This window comes from Vulpes vulpes, chromosome 3 (genome assembly GCF_048418805.1).
Source record: "Vulpes vulpes isolate BD-2025 chromosome 3, VulVul3, whole genome shotgun sequence".
NCBI classification, from domain to species: domain Eukaryota; kingdom Metazoa; phylum Chordata; class Mammalia; order Carnivora; family Canidae; genus Vulpes; species Vulpes vulpes.
In genome coordinates this window covers 32,062,501-32,086,979 of record NC_132782.1, presented here as the reverse complement: position 1 = coordinate 32,086,979, position 24,479 = coordinate 32,062,501, and the positions used below count along the sequence as shown (strand labels likewise).

Here is a 24,479-nt window from a genome sequence, read left to right as displayed (position 1 = left end):
CCAAAGAACTGTAATTAAATTATTGTTTTCAAATGTTTACAAATTACTGTTTAAAATGTTTAAAAAACATTTTAAAGATTAAATGTAAGGTTTAGATTATGATACCATGTATATAAGTTTTAAACTTTATAAAATAGCAACAGATATGTAATGTAGAATGTTTTATAATATTGGAAACATTATCATACAATTATAGAAATCAATAAACCTACAAAAGGGTAGTGGTTACTTTTTTTGTGTAAGGTAACCTTAGCTCTAAGCAAAGTGATGAAATGTGTGTGCTTATTAAATTGTGCTCTATACTTTGTGTGTCAGAAATATGTCATATTTAATTTTAAAAGTAGAATTATTAATATTCTCATATAAATTCAGAAATGTGTTCAAATTTGCAATAATTTTTTACCTACATTTAAGATGAAGAAGAAACACTAAGAAATATACAAGATCTCAAAACACCAGAAATATTATTGTCCTGAGAACTGTTGAACATATAGACGACTTGAGGTTTGAATTGAAGAGTGAAAGAAGAAGGGGGCAGGGGCACCTGGGTGACTCAGTTGGTGAAGCATCTGCCTTCGGCTCAGGACATGAACGCAGGGTCCTGGGACTGAGCCCTGCATGGAAAGCCTGTGTGCTCAGTGGAAAGCCTGCTTCTCCCTCTCCCTCTGCCTCCCACTCTGTCCACTTGTGCTCCCTGTTTCAAGTAAACAAATAAAATCTTAAAAAAAAAAAGAAAGAAGGGGGCAAAAAGGCCAACACCCAAGAACTAGGTATCTCCCACACCAGAGAAAGTAAGGCAGCTTGTCACAATTACAGCTTATTACAAAGGGCTGCATGCTCAGCTTATGGCGTAGTAGGATAATGCAGGTCAGATGGTTCTGGTATGTAGTTAGGAAATAAGGTATAGATTCAGGTTTGGGCTTAGGGTCAAAGTCTGGGGTTAGGGGTTTGGGGTCGGGGTCAGGGTCAGAGTTAAGTTTAAACATAACTGGCTCTCTTCTTCTCCTCCATCTGCCTGGGCCCCCAGGGTGGACAGGACTTGCCCAGGGTCACATGTGAGTCCAAACTTGAGCTGAAGCATTGGTTTTCTGCCCTTTGGTCCTCTAATAGAGGCTCTAATAGAAGAATGAAGTGTTTACCTGGTCACTTACTGTTTCAAATCCAACCCAACCCCAGTCAAGGGTTGTGGAGGGTGTCAGAGGTTATGTATTGTTCTTTCCACTGCCCCACCTGGGAAGAGTGCTCCTGGCCCCATTCTGCCCGGGCGGCTCCAGGGACCAGCACAGCCCTGACCGGTGAGGGCACTCGGGGGACACGCATGGATTCATACAGGACTGTGTGCACGGGCCCAGCCGGCCCCATGTGCACCCTTCTCGCAGGCTGGTGTGGCCTTCCTGGCACCCTTCACTTGGATGCACCGCAGTTTGCTTATGGGTTCATGTACTGAAGGACATCCTGATCTCTTTAAGGTTTTAGCTACGATGAATAGAGCTACCGCGCATACTCGCATGCCAGTTTTTGCGTGGAAACAGTTTTTTCAAAACAATTATCTAAATACTAGAAGTATGAATGTTGGGCCCTCAGGTGAGATTTATTTAGCCTTGGAAAAAACTGCTAAACTGTCTTCCAAAGCAACCGTATGCACATCCCCAGCATGAAGGAGCATTCCTGTCATATACAACCCTCCAGCAACTGGGATCCTTTTTTTTGGACTTTAGCATCTCTAAATGGTGTGTAGCACTATCTCGCTGCTGTTCTCATTGGTAACTTCCTAATGATAGAGGATGTAGACCATATTTTTTCAGGCTTGTTTTGGTTTGTTAACACAGTATAACATAGTTTCAGTGTACCACATAGTGATTCAACCATTGGCTACAATGCCTGGTACTCGTCACAGGTGCCCTCCGTCATCCCCATCCCATTTCCCTATCCACCCCCCCCCATTCCTCTGGTATTTATTACTTTATTCTCTATGGTTAAATGTGTTTCTTGGTTTGCTTCTCTCATCTCCCCCCGCCCCCCGCCCCTTTGCAGTTTGATTGGTTTCTTAAAATCCACACGTGAACGCAATCGTATGGTATTTGTCTTTCTCTGACTGACTTAGTTCATTTAGCATCAGTCCTTTCCGGTTCTCCCACATCGTTGTCAATGGCTTCATTCCATCCCTTCTGATGACCGAGTGACGTCGCAGTGACTGTATTTCCCCCATTGTCTGTGCCCACTCATCTGTCGCTGGACGCCTGGGCCCGGTCCGCTGTTCGGCTGCTGTTGATGACGCTGCTGCAGACACTGGGCTGCACGTCCCCCTTAGGATCTGTACTTCTGTATCCTCGGGGCAAGTACCTCGCTGCGCAATTCCAGGATCGTAGGGTCGCTCTACTTTTAACTTCTTGAGGTCCCTCCGCACCGTTCTCCACAGTGGCCGCACCTGTTCGCATTCCCACCAGGAGTGCAAGGGGGCTCCCCCTTCTCCCCAGCCTCACCAACACCTGTTGTTTCTCGTGTTGTTAATTTTAGCCATTCTGACGGCTGTCAGGTGACATCTCATTGTGGTTTGGGTCTGCATTTCCCTGGTGATGGGTGATGCTGAGTGACTTTCCGTGTGTCTGGTGGCCATCTGGATGTCCTGTCAGAGACAATGTCCATTCATGTTTTCTGCCCATTTTCGGTTGGTAATTTGTGTTTAGGATGCTGAGATTTATATTTGCTTTATCTATTTTGGACACTAACTCTTTATCGGATGCGTCGTTTACAAATATCTCCTCTCATTTTGTACGTTGCCTTTTCGCTACGGTTGTTTCCTCCACTGTGCGGAACCTTTTCAACTTGATGAAGTCCCAATAGTTTATTTTTGCTTTTGTTTCCCTCGCCTCAGAGGCGTGTCTTGAAAGAAGATCCAATGGCCCATGTCCAAGACATTGCTGCCTATCTTTTCTTCTTTTTATGGTTTTAGGTCTCACATTTAGGTCCCTAATCCATTTTGAATTTATTTTTTACATACATGGTGTAAGAAAGTGGTCCTGTTTCATTCTTCTGCACGTGGCTGCCTAGTTTTCCCAACACCGTTTGTTGCAGAGACTTTTTGCTGTTGGATATTCTTTCCTGCTTTGTTGAAGATTAATTGATCATAGAGTTACAGGTGTGTGTCTTGTTCCGGTTTTCCATTCTATTCTATTGATCTAAGGCTCTCTTTCTTGTGCCCGCACCATAGGATCGCTAGAGCTCGGTGATATAACTTGAAATCTGGAACCCCAGCTTTGGTTTTGTTTCAACACTGCTTTGGCTATTTTCAATCTTCCGTGGTTTGTTTTTGTTTTGTTAAAGATTTTATTTATTTATTCATGAGAATACACAGAGAAGGGACAGAGAGAGAGAGAGAGAGAGAGAGAGAGGGAGAGAGAGAGAGAGAGAGAGAGAGAGAGGGGCAGAGTTCCAGGGCAGCCCATCTTCTGTGGTTCTATACAAATTTTAGGATCATTTGTTCCAGTTCTGTGAAAAATACCATTGCTATGTTGATGGGGATCGCATTAAATGTATAGATTGCTTTGAGCATAATTTGAGAAGAATGGATATTAACTCTTCTTTAGATATCCGGTAGAATTGCCCCGGGAAGGCCATCTGGTCCTGGACTTTGTTTCTTGGGAGATTTTTGGTTGCTGATTCAATTTCTTTGCTGGTTATCTGTCTGTTCCAGTTTCTTATTTCTTCCTTTTTCATTTCTGCTATGTTATCCAATTCTAGGAATTGATCTATTTCTTCCAGGTTCTAAGTTGTTGGCATATAATTTTTCATAATGTTCTCTTATAATCGTTGGTATTTCTGTGGTGTTTGTTGTTATTTCTCTTCTCATTTGTGATTTTATTTGGGTCCTCTTTCCTTTTTTTAAAAAAGATTGTATTTATTTTTTCATGAAAGACACAGAGAGAGGAAGAGACACATGCAGAGAGAAAATCAGGCTCCATGTGGGGAGCCTGATGTGGGACTCAATCCCCTAGGACCCCGGGATCCTGACTGGAGCCAAAGCAGATGCTCAACCACCGAGGCACCCAGGTGCCTTGCTGATTCAATTCCTTTGCTAGTTATGGGTCTGTTCACATTTTCTATTTCTTCCTATTTCAGTTTTGCTCGTTTGCACATTTCTAGGGATTTGTCCATTTCTTCCAGGTCTCCCAGTTTGTTAGCATATAATCTTTCATAGTATTCCCTTATAATTGTCTTATTTTTCTGGTGTTGATTGTGATCTCTCCTCTCTCATTTGTGATTTTATTTAGAGAAGGTCCCTTCTCTTTTCTTGTTGATGAGGCTGGCTAGGGCTTGATCCATTTTATTAAGTATTTGAAGAACCGGCTCTTAGTTTCGCTATGCCATTCTACTGTTTTGTTGTTTCTGTATTGTCTATTTCTGCTCTCATCTTTATTATTTCCCTTCTGCTGCAGGCTTTAGGCTTTGTTGCTGTCCTTTTTCAGCTCAAAGTACAATGAAAGTAAACAAAAATAAGTAATATATAAGGTATATACATAAAAACTAAAATCAAGCAATTAATAAAAAAGAATTGAAGAAAAGAAATGAAAATAAAGCAAGCCCAAAGTACAGAGGAAGCTCGACCCCGCTCTCCTTCCGGAGCTGGAGCTCTGCGGCCTCTGCCGTACCTCAATCTGGCAGCAGCCAGAGGTCCAGTCGGGGTCTGGAGGCGGGGCCGCGGCACTGACTTCAGGTGCGCACCTGCCTCGGGGACCATGCACCTGCGGATCAGAGGCAGGGTCTGGCCTCCCGCGGGCAGCGCCATGCTACTCCTCGAGCCTCGGCGCTGATCTCAGGTGCGCACCTGCCTCGGGGGCGATGCACCTGCCTCCGGAGCAATGCACCTGCGGGTCAGAGGCGGGGTCTGCCTCCCACGGGCAGTGCTGTGCTGCCCCCGAGCCTGAGAGTGGGATGTGGGTGGGGGCGCCAAGTCCCCTGGGCCGGGGTCTGAGCATCCGCGCCCCGGTCTGCAGGGGCCTCCACAGAGGAGCCCCCGGGCCCCGGGCCTCCACCGCTTCTGCAGACCCTGCATTAACCCTGCCTGTCTGAGTTTTGTGTTTTTGTTTTTTTTCTTTTTATCTCAGACAAGTGACTGAGTTTCACACCTCCAAGTTTTAGGGGCTGCCCTGGGGGAGACCTGTGCTCCTCCCGCCCAGGAGGGTCTCCTCCCACTTCTGGCCTTTGCTAGCCCAGCCCAGGGACTCGGCCCCGTGACCGCACAGGGGTTTGCAATTTGTGGCCACACAGGGCAGACAGCTGGCCCTAGTCCCGCGGCTCTCGGCCGGGGTCCCCGCTCCTGGGCCTGGGAACCGTTGGCGCCACCATCCCTGGGACCCCGGGGACCCTGACCCCACCCTGTCGCTCCAGGGGCCGCCCCCCACTTCGCCTCCCGAGCACCGTCGAGGCCGGCGTGTCCCCCCCTCTAGCAGACTTCTGGAAGTTCTGACTGTGTGCTCTGCTGCTTCTAATACTGTGCATAGACCCGTCAGCTGGCTCCCTGCCCCTGTGGGATCCGGGGCTGTGTCTCCCCCAGACCGACTAACTGATTTTCTTTTTAAGATTTTATTTTTCTGTCATCTCTACACCCACATGGGGCTTGAACTCTCCGCCCCAAGAACAAGAGTCGCCTGTTCTTACGAACCACCCCGAGCGGCCAGGCTCCCTTTGATTGATTGACAGGTAGTAACTGAAGCCGACGTGCTGCCTGTGTCGTGTCAGGGCAGAAACTGAGCCCCCGCGTCGAGGTGCGGTGGAGTCATTGGGACCTTGGTCGATGTTAAAGAAAGCGGAGCCTCCCCGGGAGCCCAGGGAGCGGGGCCCACACACGTGACAAGTTGGCCATTTCCTTGACCAGGAGTCATTGGGCTGGCTGCCGACTTATTTGAGTTGCTATTCGACGGCGAAGGTCGTTCTAGGATGGGGACACAGCGAGAACGTTCCGGGTTCTTGTGGGTTCGGAGGTAGCAAAAGCTCCCCTGTCGTGGACTCGATGTCCCAGTTGGGTGCAGAGATAGGCAAGCCAGCAAAGAGATGAGAAACATGGCCCTAGGGTGCCTGGCCGGCCTGGTCGGGGGACCTTGATGTCAGGACTGTGAGTTGGAACTCCGTGTTGGGTGTAGAGAGGACATAAAAGTAAAACCTTTAACAAATAATAAATGGATGAACTAATACAGCGTGACATGGAAGGGGAGTGCTCGCTTCAGGACAAACCTCAGAGCGGACCATGTCTAGCCTGCGACCTGTTCTTGATGGCCCCGCTCGCACTCCCGGGCCCAGATGACGTCCCCCACGAGGGACGGTCCCCCCCGAGTGGGAGTGGGCCTCCTTCCCCGTAAGGCCCGTGCCTCTCCTCGTTCTGCAGGACAGAAGAGCCGGGAAGGCACGAGCTCGGGGGGATCAGCATAAACCTCGGCGATGGTCCTTCCCGATCCCGGGAGCCAGAGCTCGGCCTCCTTTTGGGACCCGACGTCCTAAAGAAGCCCGTGTGGTCAGTGGCTCGGATGCAGGGTGGAGGCCAACGGAGAATCAGGAAGAGCAAAATGGGGGGGGGGGGGGGGACCAGAAGCTGAAGGAGAGGGGGACAGCTGTCAGCATCGGGAGCCTTCGCGGGGACCCGGTGTCCTTTCCCAGGAGGGGCCCCCCTCTGTAGGGTGCTTCCCACAGCCCCGCGCTCCCCGTGGGTACCCGCAGGCACATCCCCGGGCCTCCAGCGCCTCTGCAGCCGTGGTCTGGAGCATCCTCCGTGTGTCCTACCGGGGACCCCAGCGTCACGTCTGTAACCGTCCGGCTGCTGTCTGACAACAATCGGGGGATTCCGACGTTTGTTGGGTTTGGGGTGTGTGCCTGTCTGTCGCCGTGCCGCGATCTGATCCTCGGGCCGCGTCGTCCTGACGCCGAACCGGTTGAAACACCATCATTTCCGGTGCTGGCGCTGGGCGGCTAGCTGGGTTCTCCCGGCCGACCCGGGCCCCCTCGTGCCGTCCCGTGCCGTCCCGTCCCGCCAGGGGGTCAGCTGAGCTGGAAGGTCCGGCTCGGCCACATTCCCGACTGTGGGTGGCAGCGGGTCCCCGCCGAGCGCCGGCCACTTCTCTTCTCCCTGATGCCTCTCCAGCGGGGAGCCAGACCTCGGGGCCGCCCTGGGGGGAGCTCCTGAGGGGCCGGCTGCCCATGGGGGGAGCCCTGGCGCTGCCTGTGTGTGTGTGTGTGGGAGTCGGGGTGGGGACGGGGCCGGGGTCCCTCGGTCCCCTGCGCTGCCTGCCCCCAGGCCGAGCCCCGCGCTCACCCAGCCCCTACTCTCCAGGGCGTGCAGGGTGCCCTCCACACTCTGGTGCGAGGGATCCAGCAGCACCGGGTGAGCACGCTGAGCCCGCCCGGTGAGGGTGGCCCAGGTGTGAGAGCTGCAAGGGCCTGCTGTCCTGACGTCCGCTCCGGGGCCACGCTGACCGCCCCGCGGGCCCTCTGTGCCCCAGGCGCACAGGCCCGGGGCGAGGGGAGGGGAGGAAGCGCCCCGGAGCCCGGGCAGCCCAGGTCCCCTGGACAGAGGGGGAACAGACCTCCCAGGGCGCTTAGCACAGACCCTGGTGACCTGATGCTCCCCGGCTGTCACTCTGTCCCAGGCCCGTCCTGGCCGCGGGCGCGGGCTGAGTCGCAGTAGAGTCTGCGGGGTCCTGACCCTGGCGTCTGGCCGCCCCGGGAAGGCACGTGGGGACGTCAGCTGTGTGTGCCTGGCGGCGCCCCCGCAGGGGCTGGTCGGGGCCTGGGCGGCGCCCCCTCCTCCTCTCTGGGGGTGTCTCCGCACCCCGTGCACAGAGCTCCGGGAGACGCAGAAACGAGCCGGCCGTGCCCTCTCACACAACAACACTTTATTGAACTTGCAACAGCAAACAGGGGCTCAGAGCCGAGGGTGCGCGCCTTCCCCTGGGAGACCTTCCTGTCCTTAGAGGAAAGCGGGAATCCCACAGGGGTGCGGGTGCTGGAGTCCCCCACCTGGGAGCCTGTGCAGACACGACTCCGGGTGGGGGCGCGTGTCCTGAGGTCGGGGCGGTGAGAGGCGGTTCTGGGGGCGGCAGGGCTGACGTGGACCTGCGGCCCATGGGCTCCTGCGCTGGGTCCCCGCAGGGCAGCTGGACCCTGGCCTCGGGCCCCCTGGGGCCGGGTGACTGACTGCTGGAGCCCCAGGACATGGAGGAGCCTGCCTCCTGGTGTGGGTGTGGGTGTGGGTGTGGGTGGGGGTGGGGGTGGGGCCCACGGGCCTGCCCCGCTGCCCTGCCCTGGGGTGTCCCGGGATCCCCAGGGCTGCCCTAGGTCAGCGACCTGGATCTGTGGGGCACGCCCAGGGCCCAGGAGGCCACATCCTGCTGTGAGAGGGCTCGCTCAGCCCGGGGCCAGAACGCAGGCCTGGCCAGGGCCCCGGGGCGCTGGATCCCATTAGCGCTGGGCCTGGGGCAGGCGCTCGAGTCGCCCCTGCCCCCACAGAGCCCGGGGCCAGGCCAGCCCAGGTCCCTCTGGGTCAGGGGCTGGTGTCCCGTGCGGGGGGTGCCGCCCTCCGGGAGGGACAGCGAGACGAGGCAGGGCACGGTGACGGCGGGCCGGAGCCTCCAGGCCCCCGCCCTCACCGCCACGCTCTGCCCCCGAGGCCCGCGAGCATCGAGCTGCCCCGTGGACGCGGGGGGCAGAGGGTCCCGGGCCTGTGCGGGGTCTCGGGGCAGCGGGCTCAGCGCCGCCCTGGCTCTGCCCTGGCTGTGCCCGTCACTGCCCAGCGAGGGGCACGAGCTGCAGTGGGCGCGGGGCAGGAAGGGTGTCCTGGGCCCGACAGCGTCATCCCTAGGGGGCTGGGGGGACCCCGTGATGGGAGTCCCGGGGGTGCTCCAGGGCCCGGTCCGTCGCGGGGCCTCTGGGGTGGCCCAGGCAGGTGCCGAATGGAAGGAGACCCCGTTTTCTGTCTTGAAGCCCGCCGTGTCCCGGGGCCGCCTGCCTGCACCGCCTTGTTGCCCCGGGAGGGTGGGGAGGGAGTTCCACCGCTGGGGCTGGGGGGCAAGTTGGACGATGGCCTGGCCGGGAGGGGGTCCGGGCGGCTCAGGCCGGGCGGCTGGGCCCGGGGAGGCCGGCTCCTCCACCCTGGGCGGTGGCTCAGAGGCTGGAGAAGGGAGGAGAGGCCCGGGCGCCGGGGACACTGGCTCCAGGCCCAGGGGCCTCGTGGGGAACTCCTCAGGTCCCGCTGGAAAGAGGCCGACGGGGTCAGCGTCTCCAGCAGGCTGTGTGTCCCCGCTGGGGGCGCCGGGGGTGCTCACGGCTCCCGCGTGACCCCCCGGCCTGACCCTGTGCTCAGCCCCCCACACTGCTGCCCGGGCCCTGCAGTGGGTACCCGCCCGCCCGCCCGCCCAGCCCTGGCCTGGGGTCCCCGAGGCTGGAGCAGAAGAGGAGAGCCCCAGAGATGAGGACGGGGGCCCCGGGGGCTCTGTCCCCTGTGGGCGGCCCCAGCAGGCCGAGTCGGGAGGGGCCGGGGCCCTGAGCCCACCTGGCGGGGGCAGGTCGCACCGCATCCTCCGGAGCTGGGTCATGGAGGCCCGAAGGTGTCTGAGCACGGCCTCATCCTCCAGGGCCCAGGGCTGGGCCAGAGAGTACTGGAGGAACTCCCGGAGCCCTTCCAGGGGCAGCTTCAGGAGGCGCTCTGGGCGGTGGGCGAGAGTCAGGCCAGCGGCTGGGGTCCCGCTGTGCCCAGGAGCGCCGCGGGCAGTGCGCTGGCCGGGGTGGCCCCTGCCCGCTGCTCCACTCGGGGAGCCCCGCTGCACCCGCCTGCCCCGCCGTCCCCCCGCCCCAGGTCTGGGTGCTGCTCAGAGCCCAGGGTCACCGCCCCTGCCCCCCGCCCCCGGCACACCTGGGCTCCCGGGGGCTCACTTACTCCTGTGCACCTTGAGGATGGTGTAGGCCATGGCCGTGAGCACCCTCTCCCCATCGAGGATGTAGGCATCCCACAGCTTCAGGGTGAGCGAGAAGGGGGTCTAGAGGGACGGCGGGGTGGGAGGAGCGGCCTGAGCAGGGCCCCTGGGGGGCTCGGCTGGGGCTAGGCTAGGCCTGCCATCTGGCCCCCGGCTGCCTCCGACGAGGCCCCGCAGCGCCACCCCCCCGCCCCCCGCCTCCCCGTGCGTGCCCTCCTCCCAGGGAGATCAGGGACTCCCGGCCGCTCCGGGTTCCGACCCCGGCCAGCACCTCCCGCACCCCTGGGGGCACAGACTCTGCCCGCACTTGACGACACCACGCCTCGAGAGGACCCCAGGCTGGCCGCCCGATGGGCCGAAGGCCCGTCCACACCCCGGGCTGACCCGGCCTCGCCCGGGGGAGCTGAGGCAGAGACGGGCCGCCCCCCGGGACCTCGTCCAGGGACCCTCTGGGCTTCTCCAGGACGGGCTGGGCTGCGAGCCTCAGCCTCAGCCTCAGGGCCCCGGGGTCGGGTCTGGCTCGTCTGGAGGGTGGGGCTGAGCTGGGCCCTCCCCGGGGGCAGGGGGCAGGTCCGGGAGCGGGGGTCCCGGGGGGGCCTCACCCGGCCGAGGAAGCACTGGAGAAACCATTTGGGGCTGTAGATGCCGGTGGACATCTGCTCCTCGTCCTGGCGGGAGGGCAGGGGGTGCTCAGGCCCCACGCCGCGGCCCCTGGAGCCGGGTGGACGCGCTCCCCACGGCCCAGCCCAGCCCCGAGGGCGCCCCCGGGCCCCAGGGGGAGGAACGTGACCCCAACTCTGGGCAGCTCGGAGGGAGGGCCGTGCCCCCCACCCCTGCCCCGGGCTCCGGGGACAGAGCCTCAGGAGCTGCCACTCGCCCCCACTCGCCATGTGCTTCCTCAGGTCCGGGAGAGCTCTTTGGAGGACCCGCTCGTGATGACTCTGGAACCTGAGGAGCTTCGGGAAGCCCGGGACGAAGAAGCCTGAGAAGGCCCCAGGCCCCCACGGTCAGGGCCTCCTCCTGCACCAGGCGGGGTGGGGGGTGTCGGGGCAGGGGCCTCCCCGCCACGCCCTGACCCCCGTGTGCCCACCGCCCTCGGAGCCCTGACTGGATCCGCTCTTCCCAGAGGGCAGGGCCTGCCTCCCAGGCCGGGGGCGCGGGGGCCCGGGGACCCTCGTCCTCACAGAGACCCCGCGGGGCGTGGGCTGGGGGCTGAGGACCGGGCCCGGCTGACCCAGCACCCTCTCTCCTGCGGGGGGCCGCCGCGGGGACAGGCGGGTCCCCAGCCCCGAGGGGCAGCGGGTGCAGGCCACGGGGAGGGTGATGGGCGTGCACGGCCCTCTGCTGTGGGGCTTGGGAGTGAGGCTGGGGGCCCCCCGGGAGGGGGAGACGCTGCCCCCTGGGCCCCGTGTGGCCGTGGGCTGGCAGGGGGGCCTGGGGGACAAGCCGGCAGCCCGGCGGGAGGCTGGGGGAGCAACGGGAGTGCGTGCCTGGCCTGCAGACGGTGGGGCGGGTGGCCGTGGCTCCGGGACCCCGAGGCCACCGGGGAGGCGGGGCCCTTGCCCGTGGGGGGGCGAGCTGGGGGGTCCCCGCCTGCCCCCCGGTGCAGCAGCCTACAGGGAGGCCCTCCTGAGCTCCCCTCCCGCCCGGCCGCCCAGCGGGCCCCTACCGTGCATGGAGTGCCGGTCGCCCACCATCAGCTGGGCCAGCGCCCAGAAGGCGTCCTCCTCCGGCAGGAACATGAGGAGGACGGCCGCGATCTCGCTCATGCCCTGGCAGTAGCCCACCTCCTGCAAGAGCCAGAGCCCCACGGAGGGCGTGCGCCCCGAGGCCCCCTCTGAGCCCTCCCCGCGGGCGTCAGGCTCCCCCGGCTCCCTTCCAGCCCGGGCTCCCGGAGGGGGCTCCCAGAGGGCGGGAGGAGCAGGTGAGGGCCACCCAGACCAGCTGGGGCGCCAGCACCCCGGGCCCCGCTACCGAGCCCTGCGGCCGCCGTGCCAGGACCCCCGTCCTCAGGCCAGCAGGAGGGGCCTCCGTGAGCTGTGCCAGGCTGTAGGGGACCCGCCAGGTCTGGAGACCCCCCAGAGGGCAGGTCAGCGGGGGGGTGGGGGGGGCTGACTGTGGCCCCTGGCAGGTCCCACGAGGGGAGCTGGGCCAGGACACCCCGCGGGGCCAGGGAGCGTGTGAGCTGGGGTCCTCGGGGACCCTTCTGGAATGCGCCGTGGAAGGGGGCGGCCTCCTGGGCACCTCGGCCTCGTTCCCTTCGGGGGAGTGGGAGCCTTCCCCGCCCGGGCTCTCGTCGGTAGTGCCGTCTGTCAGGGTCCAGACCCGAGCTCTAGGACGGCCGCGGTGCACGCGGGGGGCCCCGGGCAGCCCCGGCCCTCGGGCACGCAGGCCCTGCCTCCCCTCGGAGGTCTGCACCCCGCCCCCTGCCCGTCCCGGAGGAGAGAGACCCTCCCCGGCATCTCGGGTCCATGGAGCTGGGGCCCTAACTGTGAGTCCCGCTGGTCACCACCACTCAGGACAAGGCTGCCCGCAGGGCAGGAGGTGGGGGCAGGGACACTCACCGTGTCGTACAGTGAGTAGGCCGCCAGCACGTGAAACAGGGCTCGCTGCCTAGGAGGGGGGACAGCGGGGGGCTCTGCTCAGTCAGCCCCCACCCAGCGAGGCCGCCGAGGTGCCGACACCCGCCCCGCAGGCCCCGCGGCCCACAGGGCCCCTCCGCGGGGGCCGATCTCTGGGGTCAGGTCTGCGCACGGGGACAGGCGGCGACCTCACACGTGCAGCGTGCCGGGGGTTCAGTGCACCCTGGGGTGTCCGACGCCTCCGAGCGGCTCCCGCCGTGGGGTGTGCAGCTCCGGGCTCCCCCAGCGCCGCCAGCGCCCCCTCCAGCCCTGGAGCGCCCCCCCCCGCACGCCCCCATGGGATCCAGCGCTCCCCCTGCCCCGGTCACCGCAGCCCCTGACGCCTCTCCTCCGCTGCCCTGGCCTGGCCTGGCCCCGTGTCCCGGGAACACCACCAGCCCCACGTGGCCCCTGCCCCGAGCCCACGCAGCCGGGGCGTCTGTGGCCCTGAGCGCACCCCCAGGCCTTCCCAGGTGTCCCTGGGCTGGACTCTGGGGGGGGACCCCGGGCCCGCCCATCCCAGAGCATCTCGGGGCTCCAGGTCTGAGCCGCCGTGAGGAGAGCAGGGAACGTCGTGCAGGTGTGACCCCGATACAGGCTGCGAACCCCTGGGGTCACTATCTGAGCACGGGGGGGTACGGGGTGCAGCCCCCTCAGCGCTGCCAGGAGCCGCCCGATGCCCCCCGCACGGCGGCCTGAGTCTGCACCCCGGCTCCGCGGCCCCCTGGCCCGGGCTGCTGGAGGCCGGCTCCCCCCGGGCCGGGGGTCACAGGTCAGCCTGACCCAGCCGCGCTCTGAGGGCCGCGGGGGCCCCGGGGGGCAGCAGGTTCCCTGCAGGGAGGAGCACCGAGTTCTCGTGGGGAGACGGTCCCAGCGGCCCGCCCGGGAAGCCCAGCCACCCATGCCTGGCGTCTCCCCAGCCCCGCCCCTGGCGCCCCTGCAGGTCACCCCTGGGGTCCCGGGCTCCCACACACCCCGCCCGCTGCACACACAGGTAGCTGCACCCTATGCTCCACCCACCTGCAAGCCCCTGTCGGGGGCTCCCTGCCTTCCCCACCTCCCCGCGGCCCCTGGGGACTCTGCGGGACACCCGGGCTTCTGACGGGAGCAGGCCGTCGAGAGAACCCCAAGGTGGCCGGGGAGGCTGAGCATGTCCCACAGGGGGCAGCTGCACCGCGTCCTCGTGGGGGTGGGGTGGGGGTGGGGGCGGGTCGATAGTGTAGGGGTGGGGGGTCTGGGGTTGTGGGGAATGGTGTGGGGGGTGATGCAGGGGGATGGCGTGGGGGCGGTGGTTGAGGGGATGGGGTGGGGGGCTGCGGACACAGGGCACCTCCTTCTCTAAGGTGCACACGGAGACGTCTACAGATAAAGGCGACCCCAGTCTGGGGTTTGCTGTGACCCCTGCCCCTGCCCCTGGGGCCCCGTGTGCTCCGCGCAGGGCCTGCCTGGACCGGGGCGGCGTCTGGGGGGCGGGGGTCGTCATGCCCTGTGTGCTCACCAAGTGCAAATTGTCTAAAACAAAATGCCCAGAATTCAGGAGTACATAAAGCACCGGAGGGTGGGTGTCACCCTGACCTGTCCGACCCTCGTCGGGTCCACGTGTCCCGGTCCAGCCGTGGCCATGCACCCTGGCCCCCAGGTCCCCTTCGTGCCCCCCACGCCCCCACCCCGGCCCCCTGCTCTTGACGGGGCCGCCCCTCACCCCCTTGGGGTTCAGCTCAGGCGGTGACCCCTGGAGGCCCCGTCCTGGGGCCTCCCCATCCCCGAGACCCTGGGGGTGGGGGCACGGGGGTCATCCCCAGCACCCTACCACGTGGCAGTGTGTTGTTTGCTGCCGTCGCTCCCCCGGCCTCGGAGACCCCGTGTCCCCGGCACAGAAGCCCCCGGGCCTCTCCCGGGCCGGGCCCCCGACCCCCGAACCCCGCTGGCCCAGCAGCCTCACCCGACCCCGTAGCGGTCCCAGAACATGGTGTGACTGCGGAACGTGCGGTTGACGTCCAGGTCGATCTGCACGATGTCCCGGGAGGAGACCAGGGCCGCCTCCTTCATTGCCTGCGGGGAGACCCCGGGAGGAGGAGCCGGCGTCAGGGACACAGACCCCGACCTGTCAGCAGCTGCCGTCCTGGGCAGGGAGCCCCGGGGCCACCACGGGAGTGTGTCCTGCAGGAACCTCCACCCTTCCCCTGGGAGGCCGGGGACGGCGGGAGTGCCCACCGTGCCCGCGGGGCCTGCGTGAGGGCCTGTGCCCAGCTGTCGTGGGCGGGGAGGGGACTGAGGGTCAGCCCTGGACAGGGAGGGGACGTGGAGGATCAGCCCGGGTGGGGAGGGTACACGGGAGTTCAGCCCGGGTGGGGAGGGGACACGGAGGGTCAGCCCTGGGCAGGGAGGGGACCGAGGGTCCACGGGGAGTGGACGGGTCGGGTCCCACCTGGTATTTCCCGGCATTCCTGGCCTTAACCTGGTCGACGTTCAGCAATCGCAGCCACACCTGTCCCCGCACCTGGGGCGGGACCCCCTTGTAGACCCGGCGTCGCAGCTGCGGGGAGGAAGGCAGTGCTGGTGAGAGGGGCCCAGGGCGGCCCCTTGGAGCCCAGGGAACACGAGGCATCTAGAAGGTTCCGGCGTCGGCTCCAGGGTGTCTGCAGAGAGGCTGGGTCTCCCTAGAGCTGCCCCCCTCCCCCCCCCCCCCCCCCCCCCGGTCCTCCGCGAGGAGCAGGGACCCTGGCCCCGACCTGACGCTCCCCCACCGCCGTCCCGCGGCCTGGGGAGGGAGGCCCGGGCTCCCAGCAGACTCTCCCCAGGCAGGGGGCTCCCCCGAGGACTGGGCAGGAGGACACTGAGGGCGGCCCCCCAGCCCCGTCAGGACGGAGAGCCCTCGGGGGCACCCAGCGCCCCACCTTCTCGCTGGGGAGGTAGTGGTCCCATCGCTTGAGCATTTTTATCCATTTGTCCGCGCGCCGGGTCTCCTGGCGGAGTTTCTGGGAGAGGACAGGCGGGGGCCGCAGGTGAGGCTCCCGCCGCGGGAGGTGGGCGCTCGGGCCGCGTCCAGTGCCCCGCGGGACCCGGAGGAGCCAGGAAGGCACAGGGCCCCCCGCGGACCGCGGCTCCGGGTCTGGGGTGCGTTCCCGGCGGCCCGTGCAGCGCTGGGACGGGGGACTGGGGAGACGCCCGGGGATGTCCTGGGGGACGCGGTGCAGACAGCTGGCCCCAGCTCCCCCCCCCACGTCCTGCCCGGGGCCCAGGACGGGCTCTCACCTTGGCCTCGCGGGGGCTGGGGTCGGGCAGCTCCCTGTCCCTGGAAGGCAGGAGACGCAGAGCCCTGAGGCCCCGGCCCCACAGCCACACACACACACACACACACACACACACACACACACACCGTCTGCACCCAGCGTCCTGGGGAGGGCAGGGCTCCTCCGGGGAGGACAGGGGCTGCCAGCGGCCTGAGGGCGGGCGGGGGCGGCGTCTGGGGGGTCTGAGGAGGGTGTTTGCTGGTGGTGGGCTGGGCTGGGACCTCTCGGCGCCCCCAGGGGGTGACCTGCCCCCCTCCTCGATGGACCAGCCCGAGAGCTGTCAGCGTGGCCTGGGTGCCCCGTGACCGTCCCGCTGAGGTCCCCCCGCCTCCCCAGGGCCTGACTGCCCAGCGTCCAGCCGGCCTCCCCCTGCCCCCTGGCCGTCCCCCTGCTGTCCCCGAGCTCCCCTCTCTGCTGTCCCCTCTGCCACCCTGGCCCATTTCACCTCCTGTCCTGTCGGAGCCCCTGAGCACGACCACCCCTGAGCCATCCCAGCAGACACTGGGCCGTGAGCAGGGCCGAGGGGGCCCCACCTGGGGTCTCCAGCGTCCGTCAGCTTCTCGTGGGGCTGTTGACCCATCAGCCTCGTCCCCTGCGACCTAGGCCACTGGGCTGTCCCCTCCCTCGTTCCCGCCCAGGGCAGCCCCCTCCTCCTCTTCCCTCCTCCTGCCTGGTCGGGGCCTCCCTCTGCGGCCCCCCCTCCCTGCGCTGGCCTGGTCCCCGGCATCCACCTGCAGCCCCGCAAAAGCCTTCGGGTGTGGGCGAGAGCACCCCTGCGGACTTGCCCCAGACCAGGCCGTCCCCCTACGGAGAGCACGCCCCGGCCCCAGAGCCCCTCACGGGCGGGATCCCCTGCTGAAGGGACTGGACACCCCACCCCACCACCACCCCCGGATGCAGCAGGCTGACACCTGGGCCTGCCCAAAGCAGGCGTGGGGGCCCCTCCTCTGAGTGTCCAGGGGCCTCCCCCGGGCCCAGCTCCCTTCCTGCCCACGTCCCGGGTCGGCCTCCGGGGTGTCTCAGCTGCAACCCAGCGCAGACGTGGCCCTCAGAGGGCTCCAGGGGACCAGGTCCCGACCTGGGGGCGGGGGGGTCAGCCTCCAGAGAGGTGTTCCTGCAAAGGCCACCCGCCCTGGGATGGATGAGGGGTGTCCAGGGGACTCACTGCAGAAAGCCCTGGTGGTCGGCGACCTTGCACAGTGACAGGTCCTGCGGAGACCCTGCTTGGTGCGCCTGCAACAGAGGGGGCTCCGTGGTGGGGACCGATCAGAGCAGGGGAGTGGGGACAGAGACAGGAGGGAGCAGAAGGGCTCCTCCCTCCCCTGGATCCTGAGGGAGCGCCGACCCTCTGAGATTGGCCGGGCGCCAGAGTGGGCGCAGCCTGACAGCCTCACCTGCTTCTGTCTATCAGTGACGATCCCCACCTGGGCCTCACCTGGACCCGGTGACTGTGGTCCCCACCTGGGCCTCACTTGACCTGGTGACTCTGATCCCTACCTGGCCCTCACCCAGGCCTGGTGACTCTAGTCCCCAACTGGGCTTCACCCAGGTGACTCTGGTCTCCACCTGAGCCTCATGTGGATCTGCGACTGTGGTCCCCACCTTGGCCTCACCTGAACCTGGTGACTCTGGTCCCCACCCGGGCCTCACCTGTACCTGGTGCCTGGGCTCCTCCGCTACCAATGACGAGGATCCAGGATGGACCCTTAGTTGCTACTGACACCGGGACCATCCCCAGGGTCTCACTTGTTCCTGGTGACTGTGGTCCTTGCCTGGGCTGACCTGGCTCATCCTTGGCTCTGATCCCCTCTTGAGCCTCACCTGCTCTTGCAGGTACGGTCCCCCCTGTCGTGGGTGTGTAGTGTCTATGGTCCCTTCTGGGCCTCACCTGATGGTACTGGGCCACGATATTGGCCCTTTGCAAGGCCAGCAGGGTCTCCGGGTCCTCCTGCATCGTGCTGCAATCCAAACACATCCAAGGATGACGGCGCGTGAGAACCTTCCGAGGACACATGCGTCCGGGTGCTCCCCGTGGGCAGGCGCCCCTCTGTCTGACCGGAGCCGGAGACAACCCCGTAGCCCCGAGGGGCACAGGCATCACACACGGGCCCTCGCTGCCTGTCTGTCCGTCGCCCACCGACAGTCCACCTTCCCAGCCACTGTCCCAGGGCACGCCGTCCGTCACGCTGGGGTCACAGAGCGCTCCCACCCCGGTATCAGGAGCACACGGGCGGGGGACCCAGGGGCTCCGGGGGACTGCCCACCTGATGCTCGGGGGTGACGTCTCCCAGCCCGGGGCCGGCGCAGAGATGGTGGTGGGTGGGCCGGCCAGCGAGTGTCCCTGCGGGCTTGGGGGGGGGGGCGGGAATCGAAGGTTTCTCCGAGATTCCACAAGCACACGACCAAGGGGAGAAAGCGAAGGACTGGACTTCATCAAAATTAAAACCTGATGCCAGCAAGAGTGCGACCAAACTCCCCACCCTGAGGGCAGCGATGTGTGAATAGCCTGAGGGGGGCCCTGGGGGAGCACGAGGGACTCCACGTTCCTTGGAGCCTGAAGAGCAAGCCTGCTCACAGGCCAGGGGGACCCAGCGGGCGCAGGGCGGGATGGGGGGGTGACAGTCACCCCTGTCGGGGTCCATGCGTCTAGGACAGGCTGGAAAGGTCATGGCTTGGGTGCCTGCACAGCACAGGGCTTACAGGGGAGCGGGGGTCCCGGGGGAGCTGCCTGAGTTCCGACTGCAGCCTCCTTCCCTGGACGGGGGCAGCAGGGTGGCCGCTCTCACCCCGTGGGGCTGTGGAAGGGCTGTGGGAGCTGCTCACGGTCATCGCATGGGGGTCGGGGTGTTGTGGACCCCAGCGCGCGAGGCCTGTGCCCCCACCCGGACCCACAGGCCGCACTGTGGCCCGCGGGGAGCAGGGATCAGCTGCCACTCACCTGTGACCTGTCGCTGTGTGGGCGCCTCCTCTTTATGCACTGGGGTACTGGGGAGTGTGGGAGGGTGGGGGTACTGGGGAGAGTGGGAGGGTGGGGGTACTGGGGAGAGTGGGAGGGTGGGGGTACTGGGGAGAGTGGGAGTACTGGGGAGAGTGGGGAGAGTGGGAGTACCGGGGTACTGGGGGGAGTGGGAAGGTGGGGGTACTGAGGAGAGACGAGTACTGGGCTACTGGGGAGAGCAGGAGAGTCGGGTCGCTGCGAGCCAGATCCGGAGCACCGGTGCCTCCGAAGGTCTGCGGACGCAGAGTGGGCACCAGGCAGCGGTGGAACCCGGGGGCACCACAGTTCCGCCCAGAGCGGGGTCCCGCATCATCACTGTGGGCAGGCGGGGTCCAATCAGCACTCAGCCCTTCACCCTGAAGGCCGAGGGTCCCGGGGGAGGGTCCTGTCCCCACACCGGGCGGGAAGGCGATGCAGGCAGCCTCCCGCATCCTCAGTTCCCATCCTCGGGCCCTGCAGGCCTCCCGCCCTTCAAGGCAGACTGGGCGTCACAGATGCCCCCCCCCGCCCCCCAGGGTTCACAGCGTGGGGTTGCAGTTAGGAGCATTTGAGGGGCTCCTGGGTGGTTCCGTCCGTCGGTTCCACGTCGACTCTTGAGTTTGGCTCAAGCCAGGATCTCCAGGTTGTGGCCTGGAGCCTCGGGTGGGGCTCGGTCTCCGGTGGGTGAGGAGTCCGCTCCAGGTTCCCCCTGTCCCTCCGCCCCTGCCCCCCGCACCGTCTCCCAAGTACATCTTCTAAACATTAACATGAAGACACGTGAGCATCTCGACCCCCTCTGCAGAGGCGCCTTCGTGTGCGTCACGACCGTGTAAATGCCTTTCACGGACCCACCGGGATTCCCACCGGAAACCCCTTTTCCTTGGTATCTATTGAAGTGCCGTCGACACCCAAGGGGACAGTAGCTTCAGGGCTACAGCTGGCGACTTGACAATTCTGTGCCTCGCTCAGCTCTCCCCGCGAGAAGCGGCGTCACCGTCTGTCCCCGTACCGAGTTGTCCCCACGGTCCTGACTCTATTGCCAGGCTGTACTTTCTAAATTTCCGGGATTTCTTTATTTAGAACCACACGCTTGTAGCTTTCCCTATTGTTCATCCACGTTGCCCACCTGCCCCCCGCGGCCCCTCCGATCAGTCAGCACGATCCATCCCGTTAACCAGAGAAAGGACATGGGGCGGCCCGGGGTGGGGGTGGGGGGCTCAGCGCTTCAGCGCCTGCCTTCGGCCCAGGGCGTGATCCTGGAGTCCCGGGATCGAGTCCCACATCGGGCTCCCTGCACGGAGCCTTCTTCTCCCTCTGCCCGTGTCTCTGCCTCTCTCTCTCTCTCGTCTCTCGGTGTCTCTCAAGGATATATAAATAAAATCTTTAAAAAACAACAAAAACAAAGAGAAAGGAGACGATCCCCTCAAGAGTCGCAGAAAACGCATTTGACAGAACACAGCATAAAAAGCACAGGGGGTTTTGAGGAAAGGTCTGTCAACAGAGGAAAGGCCGCGGAGGAAGGCCCGCAGCTGACGTCATCCCCCAGGGTGACGGCCTGAAATCGTCTCCCCCGAGAGCAGGAACAAGCCACGGAGGTGCCCTCTCAGCGCTGGGAGTCCCACGTAGTCAACAGACGGGAAACAGCCGTGTGGGGGTCGCGTCCACGCCCACAGGGGCCCGGCCTCCTCAGGACCCGCGGGGAGGCTTCCGGGTCAGGGTTAGGGTTAGGGTTAGGGTCAGGGTCAGGGTTAGGGTTAGGGTTAGGGTTAGGGTTGGCATATTGTGCTTAGCATAATACTCTTTCTAGGCTTTAATACTTCTTTAAATGTTTCATAGAATTCACTCATGAAGCCATCTGGTCGTGGACTTCTGCGTTTTGGGAATTTTTTTTCTATTACTCAACAGCTTCGCTGAGAATTGGTCTATTCAAATTTTCTATTACTCTATGTGTCAGTTTTGGTAGGTTATATTTTCTAGGAATTTATCCACACACAAAAGTAAAATCAAAAACTAGAAATTTCATTCTTTGGCTTGTGTCTATCCAGTTTTTCCAACACCATTTGTAGATTTTTTTCCCCACTGGATATTCTTTCCAGCTTTATCAAAGATTAAACGACGACATAGTTGTGGGTTCATTTCTGGGAGGTCTGTTCTGTTCTCTTGGTCTGTGTGTCCGTTGTCGTGCCAGGACCGTACTGTCTTCATCACAACAGTTTTGCGACATAACTTGAAATCTAGCGATGTGAAGCTTCCTACTTTGCTTTTCTTTTGCAAAGCTGCTTCGCCTATCTGGGGTCTTTTGAGGTTCCATGCAAAGTTGAAGATCATTTATCTTAGCTCTGTGAGAAATGCTGGGGGCATTTTGATAGGGTTTATAGGAATGTCTGGGCTGCTCTCGGTTGTGAAGACACTTCATACCCTTTCAATCCACGAGTGTGGAGTGTTTCTTTCCATTTCTTTGTGTCATCGATTTCTTTCCATCATCGTCTTCAGAGTAAGTTTTTATAGCTGTTTCCTTAGGTTTTTTCTTAAGTATAATATTATTTTTTGTTTAATTTTAAATTTATTTTTATTAATGTCTTAGTTTCTCTTTTTCTTACCTTCTTACTGAGATACAGGAATGCAACAGAATTCTGTGCATTAATTATGTATCCTGTGACTTTACTGAATTCATTTACCAGTTCTAACATTTTTTTGTTTGTTCATTTTTGTAGTTTTCTATATATAGTGTCACGGTGTCCATTTCTTGTAGGTTGTCCTATTGGCATATAGTTTCTGATATGCCATCAAGCCCTCTTGTCTCCACCGTTTCTATCAGAACCCTGCGTTCACCCTGCCTGTGTCCGAGTTTTGTTTTGTTTTGTTTTTTTTCTTTTTATCTCGGACAAGTGACTGAGTTTCAAACCTCCAAGTTTTAGGGGCTGCCCTGGGGGAGACCCGTGTTCCTCCCGCCCGGGAGGGTCTCCTCCCACTTCTGGCCTTTGCTGGCCCGGCCCAGGGACGCGGCCCCGTGACCGCACAGGCGTTTGCAGTTTGTGGCCACACAGGGCAGACAGCTGGCCCTAGTCCCGCGGCCCTCGGCCGGGGTCCCCGCTCCTGGGCCTGGGAACCGTTGGCGCCACCGTCCTTGGACCCCGGGGACCCTGAGCCCACCCTGTCGCTCCAGGGGCCGCCCCCCACTTCGCCTCCCGAGCACCGTCGAGGCCGGCGTGTCCCCCCCTCTAGCAGACTTCTGGAAGTTCTGAGTTTGTGCTCTGCTGCTTCTAATAGTGTGCGTAGACCCGTCAGCTGGCTCCCTGCCCCTGTGGGATCCGGGGCTGTGTCTCCCCCAGACCGACTGACTGATTTTCTTTTTAAGATTTTATTTTTCTGTCATCTCTACACCCACATGGGGCTTGAACTCTCCGCCCCAAGAACAAGAGTCGCGTGTTCTTACCAACCACCCCAACCACCCCGAGAGCGGCCAGGCTCCCTTTGATTGATTGACAGGTAGTAACTGAAGCCGACGTGCTGCCTGTGTCGTGTCAGGGCAGAAACTGAGCCCCGGCGTCGAGGTGCGGTGGAGTCATTGGGACCTTGGTCGATGTTAAAGAAAGCGGAGCCTCCCCGGGAGCCCAGGGAGCGGGGCCCACACACGTGACAATTTGGCCGTTTCCTTGACCAGGAATCATTGGGCTGGCTGCCGATTTATTTGAGTTGCTATTCGACAGCGAAGGTCGTTCTAGGATGGGGACACAGCGAGAACGTTCCGGGTTCTGGCGGGTTCGGAGGTAGCTAAAGCTCCCCCGTCGTGGACTCGATGTCCCAGTTGGGTGCAGAGATAGGCGAGCCAGCAAAGAGATGAGAAACATGGCCCTGGGGTGCCTGGCCGGCCTGGTCGGGGGACCTTGATGTCAGGACTGTGAGCTGGAACTCCATGTTGGGTGTAGAGAGGACATAAAAGTAAAACCTTTAACAAATAATAAATGGATGAACTAATACAGCGTGACGTGGAAGGGGAGTGCTCGCTTCAGGACAAACCTCAGAGCGGACCATGTCTAGCCTGCGACCTGTTCTTGATGGCCCCGCTCGCTCTCCCGGGCCCAGATGACGTCCCCCACGAGGGACGGTCCCCCCCGAGTGGGAGTGGGCCTCCTTCCCCGTAAGGCCCGTGCCTCTCCTCGTTCTGCAGGACAGAAGAGCCGGGAAGGCACGAGCTCGGGGGGATCAGCATAAACCTCGGCGATGGTCCTTCCCGATCCCGGGAGCCAGAGCTCGGCCTCCTTTTGGGACCCGACGTCCTAAAGAAGCCCGTGTGGTCAGTGGCTCGGATGCAGGGTGGAGGCCAACGGAGAATCAGGAAGAGCAAAATGGGGGGGGGGACCAGAAGCTGAAGGAGAGGGGGACAGCTGTCAGCATCGGGAGCCTTCGCGGGGACCCGGCGTCCTTTCCCAGGAGGGGCCCCCCTCTGTAGGGTGCTTCCCGCCGCCCCGCGCTCCCCGTGCGCACCCGCAGGCGCATCCCCGGGCCTCCAGCGCCTCTGCAGCCGTGGTCTGGAGCATCCTCCGTGTGTCCTACCAGGGACCCCAGCGTCACGTCTGTAACCGTCCGGCTGCTGTCTGACAACAATCGGGGGATTCCGACGTTTGTTGGGTTTGGGGTGTGTGCCTGTCTGTCGCCGTGCCGCGATCTGATCCTTGGGCCGCGTCGTCCTGACGCCGAAACGGTTGAAGAAGCACCATCATTTCCGGTGCTGGCGCTGGGCGGCTAGCTGGGTTCTCCCGGCCGACCCGGGCCCCCTCGTGCCGTCCCGTGCGGTCCAGTCCCGCCGGGGGGTCAGCTGAGCTGGAAGGTCCGGCTCGGCCACATTCCCGACTGTGGGTGGCAGCGGGTCCCCGCCAAGCGCCGGCCGCTTCTCTTCTCCCCGATGCCTCTCCAGCGGGGAGCCAGACCTCGGGGCCGCCCTGGGGGGAGCTCCTGAGGGGCCGGCTGCCCATGGCGGGAGCCCTGGGGCTGCCTGTGTGTGTCTGTGTGGGAGTCGGGGTGGGGCCGGGGCCGGGGTCCCTCGGTCCCCTGCGCTGCCTGCCCCCAGGCCGAGCCCCGCGCTCACCCAGCCCCTACTCTCCAGGGCGTGCAGGGTGCCCTCCACACTCTGGTGCGAGGGATCCAGCAGCACCGGGTGTGCACGCTGAGCCCGCCCGGTGAGGGTGGCCCAGGTGTGAGAGCTGCAAGGGCCTGCTGTCCTGACGTCCGCTCCGGGGCCACGCTGACCGCCCCGCGGGCCCTCTGTGCCCCAGGCGCACAGGCCCGGGGCGGGGAGGGGAGGAAGCGCCCCGGAGCCCGGGCAGCCCAGGCCCCCTGGACAGAGGGGGCACAGACCTCCCAGGGCGCTTAGCACAGACCCTGGTGACCTGAGGCTCCCCGGCTGTCACTCTGTCCCAGGCCCGTCCTGGCCGCGGGCGCAGGCTGAGTCGCAGTAGAGTCTGCGGGGTCCTGACCCTGGCGTCTGACCGCCCCGGGAAGGCACGTGGGGACATCAGCTGTGTGTGCCTGGCGGCGCCCCCGCAGGGGCTGGTCGGGGCCTGGGCGGCGCCCCCTCCTCCTCTCTGGGGGTGTCTCCGCACCCCGTGCACAGAGCTCCGGGAGACGC

At 62.9% G+C, this 24,479-nt stretch overlaps 1 protein-coding gene across 1 annotated transcript; it reads right to left on the bottom strand.

Annotated features, from left to right (window-relative positions):
- Window positions 1–5,910: 5,910 nt before the first annotated feature.
- Window positions 5,911–10,721, bottom strand: LOC140598052 (USP6 N-terminal-like protein). Its single transcript, XM_072751261.1, has 5 exons — window positions 10,562–10,721; window positions 9,923–10,022; window positions 9,539–9,691; window positions 9,040–9,238; window positions 5,911–5,932 (listed from the first exon to the last, which is right to left on the bottom strand). Exons 1-5 carry the CDS (start codon window positions 10,613–10,615, stop codon window positions 5,911–5,913), a joined length of 528 nt encoding a protein of 175 aa, XP_072607362.1. The 5' UTR covers window positions 10,616–10,721.
- Between the last annotated feature and the right edge of the window lie 13,758 nt (window positions 10,722–24,479).